Source organism: Podarcis liolepis, assembly GCF_965112155.1.
Source record: "Podarcis liolepis genome assembly, chromosome: 18".
Lineage (NCBI taxonomy): Eukaryota > Metazoa > Chordata > Lepidosauria > Squamata > Lacertidae > Podarcis > Podarcis liolepis.
In genome coordinates, this window is record NC_139572.1 from 10767280 (window position 1) to 10786586 (window position 19307).

At 49.7% G+C, this 19307-nt stretch overlaps 1 protein-coding gene across 2 annotated transcripts; it reads left to right on the top strand.

Moving 5' to 3' along the window:
* Positions 1–59: 59 nt before the first annotated feature.
* Positions 60–18961, top strand: SUGP1 (SURP and G-patch domain containing 1). 2 transcript variants are annotated; one of them, XM_083483742.1, is made up of 14 exons: positions 60–179; positions 2950–3121; positions 3715–3818; positions 5824–6057; positions 7098–7221; positions 7425–7528; positions 9718–9841; positions 12458–12834; positions 14031–14137; positions 14311–14488; positions 15403–15509; positions 16031–16176; positions 16732–16861; positions 17655–18961. In XM_083483742.1, exons 2-14 carry the CDS (start codon positions 2979–2981, stop codon positions 17679–17681), a joined length of 1905 nt encoding a protein of 634 aa, XP_083339868.1. In that variant the 5' UTR covers positions 60–179; positions 2950–2978; the 3' UTR covers positions 17682–18961. The 2 variants fall into 2 exon arrangements, with proteins under 2 accessions (XP_083339868.1, XP_083339867.1); XM_083483741.1 differs by lacking the exon at positions 60–179 and adding an exon at positions 1346–1485.
* The last annotated feature ends 346 nt before the right edge of the window (positions 18962–19307 follow it).

A 19307-nucleotide genomic window follows, 5' to 3' on the forward strand; every position in this document is an offset into this window, starting at 1 on the left:
TTTCAGCCGGCGCGAGAGGTGAAGGAGATGCGCTCCTCTCGCGAGATGTTTTCTTCCGCACACCGGCTGACGCTTTGTGTACAGTATTTCTGTCTTTTTATTATTTCTGTTTCATTTTTTATTTGTGTGCCGCCTCCCCACAAAACTGTGGCACATCTGGTGGTTTTGGAGTCAGCCAGGTTAGGTTTTTTTTTTAAAAAAAATACGTTTTTAATGTTTTTATTCTAACTTTTTGGTGCGTGTGGTCCGGGATTTAACAACAAAAAATTAATACTAAAAATTTCATTGCCCTCCTATAACAATTTACATTGTAAACTTGAATTGTTTTCAGCCTTCATTTAATTTTCACTATTGTTTTTAACTTTAAACAATGGTGCTGTGTTAGTTCGGTGTTCACTTCCCAAGATAGAAATTTTAACTATTATTCATAATGCAGTACATAAGGATTTAAATTATAATCCTTTCGAGGATAAAAATTTAGCAACATTCAAGGATTATAATATAGTGCATATAGTATTTCTATATTTCATTGATTTCATAATCTCAAAGCGGTTTACAAAACAAAACGGTATAATCAAGAAAACAACCCTATTTAAAACATACAAAAATTAAAATATTAAAACGATGAAAATATATAAAAATATATAAAATATCAAAACGATAGAAATCTCACATTTTTCTATTATAATAATACTGTAGTTATAGCAGATAATAGTACATAATTACCATAATATTATAGTACGCTATTATACGAAATACAGTACAGTAATATTAAAAAACCTGCTAGCTACAGTTGTACATAGTTCCTCGTATATAATTGTTTATAAACAGTAGGGAACGCCCTCCTTGACGTCCAAATGTCCTCAGTCAAAATAAATGCAATTATTTTAATAATATTGCTAAAAAATAGTATGACTCAATATTAATATCATCAGACATTATTATGGAGGAGTATTTTCTCCCACCCCTTCGCCTCATGGGAATTGTAGTCCCTTAGCAAACTACACTGAGGAATGGGGAGGGGAAGCTTAATTTCCACAAAGCTCGCGAGAGCGCCTTCCTCTCCTTTCATTGCGTCTCCAAGTCTCGCGAGAGCAGCTTTCTTCCTCCCCAGTATAGCTCAACCCCCCGCGCAGCGCTTGCCGGGAATCGTAGTCCGCCCCGTCTCCCGCTCCCTGGCTGCTTTATTCTCCCTGCAGCAGCAGCAGCCGAAGCCGATGTTAAGAATCCTCAGAGATGCTGCTGGCCTGAAAAGACCGCCTTCTTCACCTCCCTGCTTTCCCCGCATTCCCCCACCCCCTCAACCAGGTGTGGACTACAATTCCCGGCATCCGTCCAGGCGCGACCATCTTGCCTCTCCTCTCCGCCCCCCCGCATGCAACGCGCCTGCGTCAACGACGCTGGCGGCGGGCTTTCCGCGCGGTGCATTGTGGGAGAAGGGTGGGGACATCCTGAGAGCGATGGACGGCAGCAAAGATGCGCCAGGTGAGTCTGCCTCCCCCGCCCCGCCCCTTTCCAGCCAGGTAAGCCCCCCCCGCCCCACTCCCTTCTCCCTCCCTCCCCACTGGGCCCCCACGAATTAAAAAAACAACCCCTTTCTCTTCCTTCGCTGGGCCTTCCAAGCTCTTCCTCTGCTGCTGCTGCGGCTGCTTTGGGGGTCGCCAAGCTATTACTGCAGGTCTCGTCGCTATTATTGTTACTGTTACTACTACTACTATTAATAATAATTAAATTCGTTAGCCGCTTCATTTCACCCGAGGCAATCCAAAGCGTCTTAACCGTACTAAACATCTTAAGTACAGTGGTACCTCGGGTTAAGAACTTAATTCGTTCTGGAGGTCTGTTCCTAACCTGAAACCGTTCTTAACCTGAAGCGTCTGTAACCCGAGGTACCACTGTATTCATTTTGCACCTGCCTTTTGACCACTTGCAACCAAGTGAAGATGCCCAAGTGCCAGGATGGGGCCTGACGTCTCCCCCCCATCTGGGGAATCACTGGATCTGGCCTGTTTTCACTCACTAATACAGCATCCTGCAGAATTCTATCCGTTATATTTTATCTGCACAATAGAGAACGAATTTCTGGAACCAAGATGCTTTTTCTGTGCAGCCTGAGCAGGAGCAGTGAAGAACATCATAGTTACAGTGGTACCTCGGGTTACAAACGCTTCACGTTACAGACTCTGCTAACCTGGAAGTAGTACCTTGGGTTAAGAACTTTACCTCAGGATGAGAACAGAAATTGTGCGGTGGCAGTGGGAGGCCCCATTAGCTAAAGTGGTACCTCAGGTTAAGAACGGTTTCAGGTTAAGAACGGACCTCCAGAATGGATTAAGTTTGTAACCAGAGGTACCACTGTAATTGTTGTCGCTTGTCTTTGCTTACCCCACTGCCCTGCTCAGAGTAGTGAAGGATATTCTTACATTATGAATCGTCCTTGTCACCTTTAAGAAAAAGAGGTTGGAGCTGTCCATGGATCAAGTGACTTTCTTGTTTAAGTTCTCAGAGTTCTTAACCTAGCTCAAGGTTGTCCTCTGAACTAGCCAGATGTTTCACTGAGAATCAATCACATTCAGTCCATCCTTTGAAAAATAAGACTTTAGAGCCGTCATGCCCAAAAATGGCAACTAGACATTCTGGTTTGGCGGCTGTAACCTTTGTTTAAGGAGCCATTTGGCTCCTAGCTTATATATCTGAATTTCTTAACACTGGGCTCAATCCCTGACATCTTCAGGCTGTCTGAAATCCTGGCAAGAGCCACTGCCAGTAAGTGTAGGCAGTGCTGAGCTATTTGGACCATTGGCTTGACTCATATCTACATGCCAGATCCTGCTTTCAGCTGAGAGTTGTAACAGATGTCCTTTGAACCCCTTTCCCTTCGGAATGATTATATGAAGGGTTAATATAATTTCTTTTGTTTTTTTTGTGGTGCCCCTTCTTCTCGGCCAGGGAAAACCAGCCGGTGGTTTGGCATCACGATGCCCAAATCGGAGAAGACCAATGTGAACATCCTCCACCAGGAGAAGCTGATCGCCCAAAAGAAGCGTGAGATTGAGGCCAAGCTGGAGCGTCAAGCCAAGCGCAGCCACTTGGCTAGTAAGCAGGCCTCGCAGGCCAGCGAGTACGTAGGATTGCCTTGTTCATACCTTTCTGATAGGCTGGGAGCAATGGGTAGGCAATTGCTTGTGTGATAGGGCCAGAAGATGCAGGGAAGCACAGAAATCTAATAAATATACAAAGTAAGTGTCTCTGAGGGAGTCCCTGCTCTTCTCATGTCCCATTCCAGCTGACCTCTGAGGAGAGGCTGACTGCATTTGCCTCAGGTGTGCATTGAGCATTAAATTATTCCTGATGCTCGAGATTTAGCAATCAGATTATGAGGCTGGCTGCTGTTTTGATGCAATCTCCTGCTGAGCATCTGCCAGGGGCCAGATATTCCTGGCATGAGCAGTCGCTCTGAGCTTCCTTCCAGTCTTGTGACATCAGGACATGGATCACGTGGAAGTCAAGGGGATGGGATGGCAACCGAGGACACACAGTCCTCCTTTTGTGTGTCTTTTGAAAACAGTGATAGAACTCCGTAAGAATGAGCAAAGGCTTAATTTGCAAAGGGAGGGAGTCTTAGTTATTGGATTATTATTTTTTGCTGGTGGGGGAAGCTGTGCTCCACAGCAGCACTGTGGCCTCTAACCTCCTCCCCCTTTGACCCCACAGTGACGACAGTGGAGATGGGGAAAGCTCCGTTTCCAACAAATTTGCCAACGATGGGAGTTTCCTCCAGCAGTTCCTCAAGCTGCAGAAGGAGAAGTTGGGCAGCGGTAAGCACTTGTTCCTGAGTCCACTCTGCCAATTCTGTGGGCCTGTTGTAAGTCCCAAGGGCAGGGAATTTCTTTCAGCACAAAGAGCCATGTTCTCTTTTGAACAGATCTTTTGGGGGCCACATGTCAATAGCGGGCAGGGCTCATGGGAAAAGCAGACAGGGCAATGAATGTCAATTTTTTCCTTCTATGCAGTACAGTGAGTTTCTGCACACATTTGTGCACCAGCCCTCTCAAAGAAACCCGTTTTCTTTCAATTTTTATTGAAGTCAAACAAATCAGTGCCAAAAAAATACAAATACAAAAAAAAGAAAAAGTATAGTACAGTGGTGCCCCGCAAGACGAATGCCTCGCAAGACGGAAAACTCGCTAGACGAAAGAGTTTTCCGTTTTGGAGGTGCTTCGCAAAACGAATTTCCTATGGGCTTGCTTCGCAAGATGACAATGTCTCGCGAGTTCCTGGTTTTTTCCCCCTTCCCCCCCTTTTTCTAAGCCGCTAAGCCGCTTATCAGCTGATCCGATAAGCTGATAAGCCGCTAAAAGTTGCTAATAGCGCTAATCTGCTAATCGGCCAATGGGCTTGCTTCGCAAGACTAAAAAAAACTGCTAGACGAAGAGAATCACAGAACGGATTCTTTTCGTCTTGCGAGGCACCACTGTATATCAGGAAGAAACTTAAATCAAGTGAGCAGACCATTAGGTAAGCTAAATTTTGCATTGTACCATGGAGAGGGAGTCCAGGTATTGGCTATATACATGATTAAGTTGCCCCCAGACAGCATGGAATTTTTCAGGGTCCTCTGAGCTTTTTGCCACATGTAATTTATGCACCTTCTCTCTGGGCGCTTCCTATTTGTAGGGTGTTCTCCCAAGAGAGGCTCACATGGCACCTTTGTTACGTATCTTTAGGCACCAGGTGAAAGCATTCCTCTACAAACAGACCTTTGGCTTTTAAACAATGTCCTTGTAAAGCAGGGTGGGTTGTTGAGTGTTGTTGTTTTTACTACTATTGTATTTATCTTGTGTTCTATGTTGTTTCCTGAACCCCTGGCGTCCCTGGCAGCAGGCCAGTATGCCAAGTCCAAGGGTCAATCCACACAGGTCCAAAGGTCAGGAATGAAGCTCAGGGTAAGAGCCAAGTCTGAAGTCCAGCAGTCAGGATACAGTCCAGAGCCAAAACCAAAGCCCAGTCCCATAGAGGTCCAGGAGCACTGAAGCCAAGGTCCGCCAACATGGGTAGCTGAGCATACCCAGCACCTCAGCTCTGCTTCAGTTTTGTACTTTCCATGCTGAATGCAACATCTGGGCTTCATGAGGCATGTGACCCTCACCTGCTCCAAGCCTACTTCCAGCTGAGGAAATCACATCCCTCCTTCCAGAGCTAGCAAGTCCCACCTGGCCAGCTGGGGATCCTTGCTTCCTCAGCCTTCTGGAGTGGCCCTCCTGCTGCTCCCTACGCCTCAGAGCCTGCTATGTTTCTGGGGACACGGGCCCCTCTGGCTCTTGCAGTGGGTCCTGCTGCTTTGGTTCCTGTGCACTGACCCCCATCCCCTCGCCATCCTCCATCCCCAGTGTGTCCCAGTCCCAACTACACCCCTTGCCGGGGTCCTCTTCCTCCTCCCTGTCATCCTGCCGGTTCGTGACTTGTTGTAAACTGCCCTGTGGTCTGTTGAGGAAGAGCAGTATATAAATTTAGTTAATAATAATAACAATACAGTGGTACCTCTAGATACGAATGGGATCCGTTCCGGAGCCCGTTCGCATCTAGAGCTAAACGTAACTAGTGATGGCGCGTCTGCGCACATGCGCGTCGCTTTTTGCCACTTCTGCGCATGCGCGTGACGTCATTTTGAGTGTCTGTGCGTGTGCAAGTGGCAAAACCTGGAAGTAACGCGCTCTGTTACTTCCGGGTTGCCGAGGAGCGCAACTCAAACGCGCTCAACTCAAAGCATATTTAACTCAAGGTATGACTGTAATGTCAACCTCCGTCTCCCCACCCTTCCAGATGCTTCCTCCAGCTCTGCCAAGGCCTCTGCGGCAAACCCCCCGGCTGCCAGCACCGCAAAGAAGCCCTCGCTGAGCGGGAAGCGCCCCAACCTGAGTGTCACCAGCATGCTGAACCAGGTCAAGAACTACACCCATTCCAAGCAGACCCCCGTGACCAACCGCCTCAGTGTTTTCCAGTCGCCAGATGATGAGGATGAGGAGGAAGACTACGAGCAGTGGCTGGAGATAAAAAGTAAGTGGCGTTTCTTTACAAAGCGAGGGAACAGGGCCCTCTGCCCTGCACAGCTTCCCATCGTTTTTCCGAAGGGGGATTCTGGCCAGCTGAAAAGATACTTACTTTGTGCTTAAAATTCCACTGAGTGTTGTAAAAGCCATTAAAAATGTGCCTTGAGAGGGAGGGAGGCACATGTCCAGGTCAGGACCAACACCCCCTCCCCACGCCCCAGCCTTCTTTATTGATTAATCCCTCACTTGAGCCAAAAAAGGGCTTTTAGGATGGACCTAACACATCACTGAGTCTTTGCCCTTAGGCCTACTGTCTTAAAGGGACGCAACACAAAAGGAAAGTGAGCTGGGAGGGTGTAGTTTAGACCACAGTTGAGGAAACCTTGGCTTGATATACTGTAGTTGAGAAAACCATGGTTTGATAGCCCACAGTTGAGTAAACTGTGGTTTGATATACAGTGGTGCCCCGCAAGACGAACGCCTCGCAAGACAAAAAACTCGCTAGACGAAAGGTTTTTTCATTCGCGATTTGCCTCGCAAGACGAATTCCCCTATGGGCTTGCTTCGCAAGACGAAAACGTCTTGCGACTTTGTTAAACCGTTTAAACTGTGCTTCGCAAGAAGAAAAATTCGCTAGACAGCAAAAATTGCGGAACGAATTAATTTCGTCTTGCGGGGCACCACTGTACCATAGTTGAGTAAACTGTGTAAACCAGGCGATTGTACAAACAATTAACAAGGAGGTTTGCAAAATAAAGCCCAAAACAATACAGCGTAGACACAGCTGCCCCAGTGTTCAGTAGGTGTTGGTAGGTCAGTCCTGCGTGCCTGCGCCTTCCTCCCCACCCCCACCCCCGTATTGAAAGCATCAGGCTTATGTTGCTGCCTGCCGTGGCTCCATCGTTTCATCCTCTTTCTCCTCGTTCCACCCACCCCGCTCCCTCCTTCTCCCCCGCCGTCTCGTGGGCCTACTGCTGTGGTTCTTAAAGAGGTAATGTGCCTGTTGGGTGTGTGAATTGAGCCCCAGTACTGACAGCCTGCTTAAAGTTTGTCCCCCAGAGGACACCCGGACTCGCCGAGTGGTGGAGAAGCTGGCCAGGGTCGTGGCGGAAGGGGGCCCCGATCTGGAGAAGGTGGCGCTCGAGGACTGCAAGGACAACCCGACTTTTGCGTACGTTGGCTGCTGTTCTTGTGCATCCACCCTCCCTCTTCTCCCTCCCTTGTGTGGTCAGTCATGGTGCAGGAAGCCAAGGACAGCCCTTGACCCCCCTCCAGGCTTGTTGCTGTCCACCTCTCCTGCTGTGCACCTTTTACACTAGGACCCTTCCAAGACCCGATCCCCCTTAATGCCCTTTTTTCTCTTGCACCCCTCAGATTCCTGCACGATAAGAACAGTCCGGAGTTTCTGTATTACAGGAAAAAACTGGCGGAAATGTGGAAGAAGGGTCAAGATCCAGAAGAGGCCTCTTTCCAGAAAGGTAAGGCGAGGGTCATTGCTCCCCTCCTGCAATTCTTGCGTAAGCTATCTTTTTATAGGCAGAACTCTCCAAACTATTCATGTTGGTGACACACTTTTAAGACAGGCATCGTTTTGTGACACAGTAATTCAGTTCTGCTAGCAAACCGGAGGTTAAACTAACCCCTTCCCAGCCCTGGGAGGAGCACATCTACACACTGCAGTTGACACACTAGTGTGTCATGACTCACAGTTTGGAAAGTTCTGGGCTACGGGCTGGGTGTGTATAGAGATCAGCCTGGTTAGCGTGGCACCCTCCAGATGTTTTGCACTATGACTCCCATCAGCCACAGACAGCAGAGACATTTTGGACTACAACTCCCACAATACACCATTGTGCCTGCCAAAACATCTGGAGGATGAAGTTTGGTGTTGATGATATTAGAGCTGAGAGCTTTCTTTTTTAAAAAAACAAAAAACCAGTAGATTGATCTACTGATTAATCAAGCAGCAGATTTTTAGTTTTAGTTCTTTTAAAAAAGATAATTTGGCTGCTACCCTAACCCCTCGTAACCTGAGAGGAAGCCCCATTGAATTCAGAACAACTTAATTCTAAGTAGACGTGGCTTGGGTTGCTGTTAGCTGCTTTTGGCGCAGATCCGTTGAAATCGATGGCGACTCACTTGAGGCCTAGTGTCTCCAGGGGACCTGCTCTGAGCATGCCTAACTCTTGATCCAGCCTTAATTATTTCTTGAAGAACTAATATCCCGCCTTCAGGGTGCAAGGCACCAATCAAGAATAGTTTACAACGTTTTGTATTGTTGTTGTTAATATTTTCAGAGGCAGTAAATGCTTCTCCATACCAGTTGCTGGAAACGGCAGGAGGGGAGAGTTGCTCTTGCACTCAGGTCATAGAATCATAGAACTGTAAATAATAGTAACAGTTCAGTTCCCTGCAAAGCAGTAGCCATTAATTTGCTTGCTATGCGTGTCTTTTGGCCATTCGCAGACGTACCATAAAGACAGCTAAAAATAGTTTTTAAAAGCAGTCTAGGAAACCTGCTGTGAAGGTAGGTTTAAGCGATTTGAATGAAAACTCCTAAGGCAGACCTCAAGCTGGAAAAGCTTGTCAAAATGAGAACTGTTTGTGAAGAATATGGATTTTGGGTGTTTCAGAACAAGAGAAGGGCGCGCTGGATCAGGTCAAAAGATCTAGTTCACCATCCTGCCCTACTTGGCCAGCAAGGTGCCTCAATGGGGAAACCCACCAGCAGGATCTGGGTGCAAGAGCCCTCTGCCCTCCTGTAGGTTCCGGCAACTGGCATTCGGAAGCATCGCTGCCTCTGAGCAGCAGCCAGGCTTAGGCGTTTACCAGGTGCGACATTTAGTCAGTAGACTGGCCTCCTGAAAACCCATACAATGAATTGGGCACAGATTCCTACAGACAGGGTGACAACCTTAGTCTAGCATGCCTGTCTGCCTTCTGGTTTGCAGGTGTGAGTGCCGCTGCTTGTGTAACAGACCAGGGTGGGGTGGGGGGGAAATGCTCAGGGTGGGGAGAACCAGGAGGGGGTATATTTGCACCAGGAGTGAGCGACCTCTTGCCCTCTGGGTGTTTCTGAGCCATCAGAGGTTTTTTCCAGGCCCTTTTATGTGCACAATGAGGCAGTTGTGTGCCTTAATGCCAGTGGTTATGCTCTGAGACCATACATTTAAAGTGCCCTGAGAGCACTGCAAACAGTCTTGGCTTCTTCTGGGAGCTGTAGTTCATTAAGGGGGCTGAAAGTACATTATTCACTTCAAAGAGTGACAATTCACAGAGTGAAGTGGGGTTGAAGGTTAAACCTCTCTGGGTATTGATCCAGGGAAACCAGCTTTTCAAAGGCTGAGAGTCATTTAGACCTCTGCCACCCCCTTCCTTCTTAGCTCCCCCCCTGTTAGCCCCCACTGCCTCCAGGGACCAGTTGACAGTATTGGGACTTAGCTGTGGATCTGTTCTGAGTGCAGCCGGCATTATTTCCTCCTTTTCTGTTTGTGATCAAAGTGGGGAGGCAAAAAGGCAAGAAACAGACTGAGAAAGAGAAATTTTAAACCCTCCTCTTCCCGCTTATTCCGTCCCCTCCCCTCCCGGGGTTCCTTAAAGCCAGATTAAGAGCTTGTGGCTGTTGGGTATGTGAGTTGGGGGCACCGTACTGACAGCCTGCTTAAAGTTTCGCCTCCAGACGACGAAGAGACCAAGGACTGCGCTGAGAAGCTCGCCAGGTTCGTTGCCGACGGGGGCCCCGTGGTGGAAATGGTCGCCCTGAAGAACCACCGGGAGAACCAGTCCTTCAGGTGAGGAGGGTCAGCTGGGATCTGGGGGAGTGGGAGAGTCTGTGTGCCAACACGCGCGCACACACCATAGCCTAGGTTTACGGTGTCGTTGGCAATTAGATTATATATTTGAGTAGATATGTAGCCATGTAGATATGTTGTCAAAACAACTAGTGTTTTAATAGGATCTTGGCAGCTCAAACAGTGATGGGGAAACAGCCCACAAATCTTACACACTTGATGTTTTGTACCACGCACTCTGGAATAATGGAGAAAGTTAACATGTAATTTGAGATTTTGATGAGGACTAGAACCTCTAGGCGCCTTTTATATGATTTGGCATTCCTTCTTTACATATACTGTACTGTATCGTCACATGTCATAGAGTAATAGAATCCTAGAATCCTAGAGTTGGAAGAGACCACAAGGGCCATCGAGTCCAACCCCCTGCCAAGCAGGAAACACCATCAGAGCACTCCTGACATATGGTTGTCAAGCCTCTGCTTAAAGACCTCCAAAGTAGGAGACTCCACCACACTCCTTGGCAGCAAATTCCACTGTCCAACAGCTCTTACTGTCAGGAAGTTCTTCCTAATGTTTAGGTGGAATCTTCTTTCTTGTAGTTTGGATCCATTGCTCCGTGTCTGCTTCTCTGGAGCAGCAGAAAACAACCTTTCTCCCTCCTCTATGTGACATCCTTTTATATATTTGAACATGGCTATCATATCACCCCTTAACCTCCTCTTCTCCAGGCTAAACATGCCCAGCTCCCTTAGCCGTTCCTCATAAGGCATTGTTTCCAGGCCTTTGACCATTTTGGTTGCCCTCCTCTGGACACGTTCCAGTTTGTCAGTGTCCTTCTTGAACTGTGGTGCCCAGAACTGGACACAGTACTCCAGGTGAGGTCTGACCAGAGCAGAATACAGTGGCGCTATTACTTCCCTTGATCTAGATGCTATACTCCTATTGATGAGGCCCAGAGTTGCATTGGCTTTTTTAGCTGCCGCGTCACACTGTTGGCTCATGTCAAGTTTGTGGTCAACCAAGACTCCTAGATCCTTTTCACATATACTGCTCTCAAGCCAGGTGTCACCCATCTTGTATTTGTGCCTCTCATTTTTTTTGCCCAAGTGCAATACTTTACATTTCTCCCTGTTAAAATTCATCTTGTTTGTTTTTGCCCAGTTCTCTAATCTGTCAAGGTCGTTTTGAAGTGTGATCCTGTCCTCTGGGGTGTTAGCCACCCCTCCCAGTTTGGTGTCATCTGCAAATTTGATCAGGATGCCCTTGAGTCCATCATCCAAGTCGTTGATAAAGATGTTGAATAAGACCGGGCCCAAGACAGAACCCTGTGGCACCCCACTAGTCACTCTTCTCCAGGATGTCTGGCAGAGCTGGGACGGCACTTGATAGACTAATGCTGATATTCTTGGGGGGCCTTGTTATTTTAACCCATGTGCCACAGTACTGACCCTGCATGCCTGTTTTATAGTTTTGCTCTCCATCTTTTAATTTCCATCTAGCGGTTCTCTAGGTTTTATATGCATTATAGAATGAAATTAAAACAAACTTTACACAAAAAAGGATTTGAGACTTGGACTGGGGGAGACCAAGGTTCACATCCACGCTCTAAGCCATGCAGCTCACTTGGGTCCCCTCATGGCCAGGCGTCTCTTGGCCTGGTCTACCGCCCAGGGTTGTGGTGAATATCAAATGGGGAGAACCATTGTAACAAAGAACTAATGAGGAAAGTGTATGGTTGGCATAAATCTCCTAAATCTCCTACCCACCTTTCTTTGGCGAACTAGGCTCACCTGTGAGGAAAAAGGAATTTTTTCATTTTAATAAATCCATTTGTCATAACAGCCCTTATATCACTAGGTGGCGCCACAGCTGTTTGAATATTTTGAATAATGTTTACTTAATTTCATTACTTCATCTCAGTGCATCATTTTTTAAAGTTTTGCACAGTATTTCAGTTTTGCTTCATTATTTTTTTTTAGCATGCTTCAGGATTTGGTATATATTATGTGTAGCTCGCTGCATTCTTTGACTATTTTTTTATATTCCATTGAGTTTAACACCAAATCGGTTATTTCGTACATTACCATTGTGGGAGAATTCCAACTTCCATGTTTTCTACAGCTCTTGTTGGAAAAATGTGACATTAATTGTTCTCATTCTTAAAAATCCAACAAAAAATATTAATGAATTCAATTTAACAATAATAATAATAAATTGATTTAAAATGGATTTTCTTCCCTTTAATTGGCCTATGTACACTCCTTCTGCGGGATGCAGGTGGTGCTGTGGGTTAAACCACAGAGCCTAGGGTTTGCCGATCAGAAGGTTGGCGGTTCGAATCCCCACAACGGGGTGAGCTCCTGTTGCTCGGTCCCTGCTCCTGCCAACCTAGCAGTTCGAAAGCACGTCAAAGTGCAAGTAGATAAATAGGTACCACTCTGGCAGGAAGGTAAACGGCGTTTTCGTGCGCAGCTCTGGTTCACCAGAAGCGGCTTAGTCATGCTGGCCACATGACCCGGAATCTGTACGACAGCTCCCTCGGCCAGTAAAGCGAGATGAGTGCCACAACCCCAGAGTCGTCCACGACTCTTTACCTTTACGCTCCTTCTGCAGATTTTTGTATGAGCCTGGCAGCTCCGGCTACAAGTATTACCGGCAGAAGCTGGAGGAATACCGGAAGGCCAACGACGACGCTGAGGGGGTCCCTCCCATCCCGGCAGCCAACCTGAAACGCAAAGTCCCTCCCAAGGGGGCTCCCTCTCCTTCCTCTTCCTCTTCTTCCTCCTCCTCCTCCTCCTCCACCTCAGTGGCACTGCTGCCTACACCAGCCGCCCCTCCTGCAAAGCCACCGCAGCCACAGCCACTGCCACCTGCGCCTGCCACCAAAAAAAAGAGGAAAAGCCGGTGGGGCCCAGAAGAGGAGAAGGTGGACTTGCCTCCCCCAGAGCTCGCTCAGCAGACCAAGGACCCCTCGCCCACCCCGTTGTCAGGTGAGTGGCGGTTGCGGGTTGGGCAGCGCTTTGTTCATCCCTAGAGACCAGGGCACTCCTGGACTGGTTTAAAGGGGTGGCCCTCCTGTTCCCACACTGGCCAGCCAGCTGCCCCACAAGCAGGAGCAGAGAGCTGTAGCCTTCTCACCATTCTGTGGTAGACTGGCTCTCTCCATGGAGGCTCCTCTTAGGGGTCATTAGAAACTAGGAAGAGCCTGGCCGCTGAATCAGGCCAAGGAGACCCATCTAAGTCCAGTGGCCAACCAGGTGGGAAACTAGCAGGCAGGATCTGAGCACAGAGCCCTCTCCCCTCCTGCGGTTTCCAGCAGCTGGAATTCAGAAGCATCACTGCCTCTGACCATGGAGGCAGAGCACAGCCATAATGGCTAGTAGCCATCAATAGCCCTCTCTTCCATACGTTTGTATAATCCAACTCAGCTGGAAGCAGCCTACTGTTGATGGGGTTGGCAGAACAGAGTGGCTCCAAGTGTGTCACAGACTGGTGGGAGGCAGCAGCCAGGGAACCCCCAGAGGAGGAAGGCTCAGAGCCTGGGACACCGAGGTCAGAGGGAGAAGATTGGGAAGCTGTGCCAGATGCTGACGGAGCAACAGGGTTTAGTGAGCGGGAAGAGGCTGTGACAGGGAGCAGTTCAGACTCTGAGGCTGAAGCGAGTGGGGGGGGGGTCCAAGAGGCGGCAGAAGAATCCAGGGAGTCTCTCTTTCTGGCTGTGACAAGCTCCCTCCACCCTAGTCTCCGAGAATGCGCAGAATAATGAGGAGGGCAAAACAGAAGCCAGAGGTGCGCAGGCACAGTTTGAGACTGTTTGGGAAACATCTGGGAGAGGAGGAGCCTTAGAGAGGGTGGAAGGCAGGGGCCTTCAGTCCTGGCAATGGCTCCATAGGGGCAAGACGTGCTGGGAAGGGTTGCTAAGTTGTATGCCGTTTCCTTGAATAAAGGAACTGACGAAAGCCTAGCGTCTTTCGTGCTGACCTGTGTCAGCCCTGACACTAAGCTTGTGAGCAATTGCAATATATGTGAAAAAAGAAATCTGATCTCTGACTCCTCCTCCTTCCCCCTCCTCACTCCTCCTGGCCACCCGCTTCCTGTGTTGGCTACAGATAGAAGTATGGGGGGGTACTGTCCCCCACAGTGTGCAGTCAGGGCTAACCCTTCCGATGCTCCTCCTTGTCTTCAGTCCAGGACCTCAAAGGCCTCGGCTATGAGAAGGGGAAGCCCGTCGGGCTGGTGGGGGTGACGGAGCTTTCGGACGCCCAGAGGAAGCAGCTGAAGGAGCAGCAAGAGGTAACGGGTTCACATCTCCGCTCTCTCAGCGCTTGCTACCTGCCGTCACGAGTTCGAGTCTTCCTCAAGCGGGGGCCCAGTTTGGTGGCCCCGTCCGACTTCTGCAGGGGTGGGGGCAAGCATCATTCTGTCACCCGTCAGTCACGGCTTCTTCTTTCTCCCCCCGCTCCCAGATGCAGCAGATGTACGACATGATCATGAAGCACAAGCAAGCCATGCAGGAGATGCAGATCATGTGGGAGAAGACGGTCAAGGAGCACCAGTCCGGCTATGACAGCGACGAGGAGGTGGACAGCGAGCTGGGCACCTGGGAGCATCAGCTGAGGCGCATGGAGATGGACAAGACGAGAGGTGTGTATGCCTGGCGGAGGGGGCCTGGTGGTAGGCAAGATGGGAGGGCAGGTGCTAGGCCAGTGTTTCTCAACCTTGGGTCCCCAGATGTTGTTGGATTACAACTCCCATCATCCCTGAGCTCTGGCCTTGCTAGCTAGGGGTGATGGGAGTTGTAGTTCAACAACATCTGGGGACCCAAGGCTGAGAAAGGCTGCACTAGGCGCTTCTGCATATGCCCATTTCTGGAAGCCACGCAAGAGGAGTCGTGAGCCAGAAGCAGGGGACTCAGCTGATCAAGGCAACTTGAGCTGGTAGTATATCGCCGGCTGCTGCCAGCACAGCACAAGCAGGTGGGAGTGAGTGAGGTGCGCTGTGCTGGCAGTGGCCGAGGAGCCGTAATGTGTCACTGGCTCATACCGGTTTCAGACTATTAATCGTAATGCCTCCCAGGTCTTCCAGGAGTTTGTTTCTTGCAGCCTCGAGGCGAGGCATGCCTTCTGGTTAAGCCACAGAAGAGTTTCCACACTGGCAAGGCGAAAAGACCCTTCGCTTTTTCAGGAGCTGGCGCATTTGTTCCTTAAAAAACAATGAAAGAAGAACTTCAGATTTGAAGAGTTGAGGTTGTGTTGTCTCTCCACACGGCACAGTGTACACCTATGGAGCTTGCTTCCGCAGGAGGCAGCAGTGCATCTTTAGGTGGCTGTAAAAGAGGACTGGGCAAATTCACGGCGGAGGGCAATCGACGGCTGCAGCCACAGTATCAGACTCCACAGTCAGAGGCAGCAATGCTTCTCTGTGCCAGTTTCTGGAAATCACAGGAGTGGAGAGTTCCTCTTATGCTCAGGCCCTGCTTATGTGTTTCCCATTTGGGCACCTGGTTGGCTGCTGTTTTTAATCCCCCCCCCCCATGTCCTTTCATCCTCCTCTCTCAGAGTGGGCGGAGCAGCTGACTCAAATGGGCCGTGGGAAGCATTTCATTGGGGATTTCCTGCCACCTGACGAGCTGGAGAAGTTCATGGAGACCTTCAAGGCCCTGAAGGTAACATGCTTTTGCACCCCCTGCTCTTCAAGCCCCCCTCCCCATCTCTCACACACGCCAGAAACAAGCTTGCAGGGAACGCCGTCTCCCTTGTGGGATCCCAGAAACTGGGCTGGACAGATCCTTCTGCTGGATTCTGCCAATCTCTTCTCAGTGCAACAGCAGAGTTTGATTTCCGTCGTGTTCTCATCAAGCCTTTGACCTGGTTTGGAACTGCCCCTGAGCATGAGCAGAGGGCAGTTCCCTTGCCACTGAACAAGTACAGTGCCCTGAGCCCTGCCCGTAGTGGAGAGGGAAATGGTTCTGTTTGTGGCTGGCTGGCTGCTGCTTTCCAGAGAAGCTTTCACCTTCCCCCTCCTCTCGAGGACATAAAATGCCAAGTGAGGCTACCCTCCAGGGGTGGCGTTAGGAGGTGATCCAAGGCACCTGTGCCCCAGAGCTTTTTTAAGCAGTCAGTGCACGCACCCCAACTTTGCTCTCCCTCACAATGCAAAGCCCCCTGGTTTTCTTTAATTCCACAGGAAGGTCGCGAGCCAGACTACTCTGAATACAAGGAGTTCAAGCTGACGGTGGAGAACATTGGTTTCCAAATGTTGATGAAGATGGGCTGGAAGGAGGGCGAAGGCCTGGGCTCTGAGAAGCAGGGCATCAAGGCCCCCGTCAACAAGTATGCACCTTCTCTCCATCTCTCTCCTCCACCTCCTCTTGTTTGTGTTTTTTTACTAGGGTCCGCTACTCCTACTCACCAACCCCTTTCCCTCCTACACCTGACCAACCCTCCCTTTGCACGTCACCTGTCCCCTCTGTTCGCCCCAAGCTCCTTTGTGCCCCCAACAGTGTTCTCCCTCTCCTGCCGGCCATCGTGCAGGAGTTGGCGTGGCCACCGACTGGCAGCTGCATGAACTGCACCACGACAACAACCTCACGTTCTTATGTATATAGGAAGATACGGCCTTCCCCCGTACGGTGCCTTCCTGGACGTGTCCCAGGGAGGCCACTTCGGTGCTGTTCACACAACAGCTTGGCTTCACCCCCAGAGGCACACTCCATTGTCTCTTGAGACAGATGGAGGACAACACCATTCTGGAAGCTCCGTTGGTGGAGCGTGTGCCTTGCCCGCCGGGTGGTAAGAATCTGTCCCTGGTACAAGTCAGCTTCTGACTCCTTTCCTAATAAGGACCCATGGAAGGTAAACTTAGCCTCTTTTTCTCCCTCGAAACAGGGGCGTGACAGCAGTAGACGGGGCGGGGTTTGGGATCGACCGCCCCGCCGACCTGACCAAGGAGGACGATGAATACGAGGCGTTCCGCAAGAGGATGATGCTGGCCTACAGATTCCGGCCCAACCCGCTGGTGAGATCGCCTGGACCTCATTCTGTGTTCTTCTTAACCCTATGCCACCAACTTCCAACCCCTGCCCCACTGACATGCAGCCCAGGGGGCAGCCCCACCTACCAACTTCCTTCGCCCCTCTAATCTCAGTGCTGCCCTTCACTTAAGTCAGCAGGGAGGAGGATGGGAGCAGAACTAGAATGAGTTGCTTCTCTGCCTCTCAGGGTTGGGCGATAATCTGGTTTTCAGCTTAGTGATATATATCAGTGTCTGAAATAAGGATGGAGCTATGCAGAGGCGTTGGTTGGCTTCACGGTTTTCCCCACATTGTGATTTTTGCATAGTGTGCACACATACCACAATTCACGATACATTGCCAGGTCAGCGGTTATGAAACCAGTATCATGATGTGGTCTTCAAACCCATTTTGGACAATATATCGCCCAGTCGTAACACACACCATGATTTGCGATATATTGCCAGGTCTAATAGTATGAAACCGATATCACAATATGGACTTCAAACTGGTTTTGGGTGATAATATCACACAGCCCTACTGCAGGCCCCACCCTCGAGGTTTGTGAGAGAGCTGGAACTACACAGAGGGGTCCCTCTTCTCTTGGCACCCGTAGGGAAGGATTGTCAGGTTTTATGCATGGGCTGCCAGTCCGCACCCACAGCCCACCCAGACCACTTGTCATCTTTTCTCTGCGGAGGTGGATGTTGGGGGGAGGGGACTGAGGCTCTCCTGTGCTCCCCTTAGTCCTCCTAACTCGTCCTCTGACCATGTTTTCTTCCTCTTCCCCCACTACAGAACAATCCCAGACGTCCGTACTACTGAGACCCAGCAACCTGCTTTTCCTCCCCTCTTTTCAAATCGTCGGTTGGTTGGTTGGTTTACTGTGTTGCGTTTATGGAATCGACATCTCTGCCCCCCACACCACCCCGCTTTTCCTTTGAAAGCAGTCTTGTTTTTAAAAAACTCAAGACCGGTCTCGTTCACCCAGCCCATAGCGATCATGGGGAGGGGGCTGCGCTGTTATTGTTGTCTACCCCCCAAGTAAAGAAGCAACTTTGGGGATTTCTGTAGCTGGATTTGGGTGAGAGGGTTTGGAAGTCAACCCCCACCCTGAGTTATCGCTCCCCAGGGGGCTGTCAGGAGTGAGGTGGGTGGGGTTCTGTGTCTGGGAATGTCTTCAGATATATTGGCTGAGTAACACACGAACACACACAGACACTTGATTTGGGGCAGTCCTTTCGCTCAGATTGCCCAGAGGGGTTCCTCCTGTGCTGGGGCAGGGTAGAGCAAGCGAGGGCATTTTGACCCACATAGAAGTAGGGGGCAGGGGGTGCCAGGGTGCCACCTCTGGAGAGAGGCAGTGGGGGGATTTGGACTCTTCCCCCCCCAATATTCTCTTTTCAATAAAATAAATAAAATCAGGCCACGATATTAGTGTAGGGGAAGCAGCCAGAGCGAGGGGATGTACACACTTGCCTGTGAGGGGGGGTGGGGGTCATGGGGTGATACCAGTGGCTTTCACAATCCCATTCAGGGCTGTTCCTGCCAAGGGCGTCACTTTTCACCCAGCGGTGGAGCAGAGAGGTGAGGCAGAACCTTTTGGGCGATGGTAGATCCTGTTTTGGAGGGCAGACGATCCCTCTTCTCTCCACCCCCCACTTTGCTAGGAATGGAAATTTGTTTACTTGCTAAACCGAGTGAAACAAGGGATCCCCCTTCTGCCTGGATTCTCACTGAAGTGGAAGCTGAAAAGCCTCCAAGTTCTCCCCCGAAGGAGAAAGTTTGGGGCAGGGGTGTGGAGAGATGGAACGGAGACGGGTGTTCCCTCCCCAAAACGTCTAGGGAAGCCCCCTTGCCCCCAATATACATCTCATTCTCTGCTGTTTTAGTCGAGATTCTCTCCTTCCTTTCTCTCTCTCTCAACTCCCACACCCCCATAGCAGACTTGTACCACTTCTATTATTATTATTATTATTATTTTGGGATGTCGTGACCTTTTTGGTTTCTATTTTTATTATTATTATTATCATCATCATCATTTCAACAATGAAACTGTAGCGTTTGGCTTTCAACAAGTTAATAAAGCTGTCTGTAAATCTAAAGGGCAGGTTTGTCTTTAGTTTCGAAAACCCACATAACGTTTTGGGATTTCCCCTGAGAGAAGGGATGAGGCCGCCTGATGCACAGGAGGCAGTGAGTGCAGGTCTTGCAGGAAGCGTTGCTGGAAGATGGAGAGTGGCGCTGGGGAAAGGGGGAGTGCTCACCCCAAACGCTGTAGTAATCTCCTGACTGCAAGACTTGCAACCCGATCTTGAACCTTAGACCCTCTTCACAAATGGCAGGCAAAGAGGGCGGTGCAGTTTTCGAAACCGGTGTGCCAGCCTGTGCCACGTGGCCGACCCTTGCTCCTCCAGGATTGGTGCAGCCCCTTGAGGAAGCTCTGGCTGG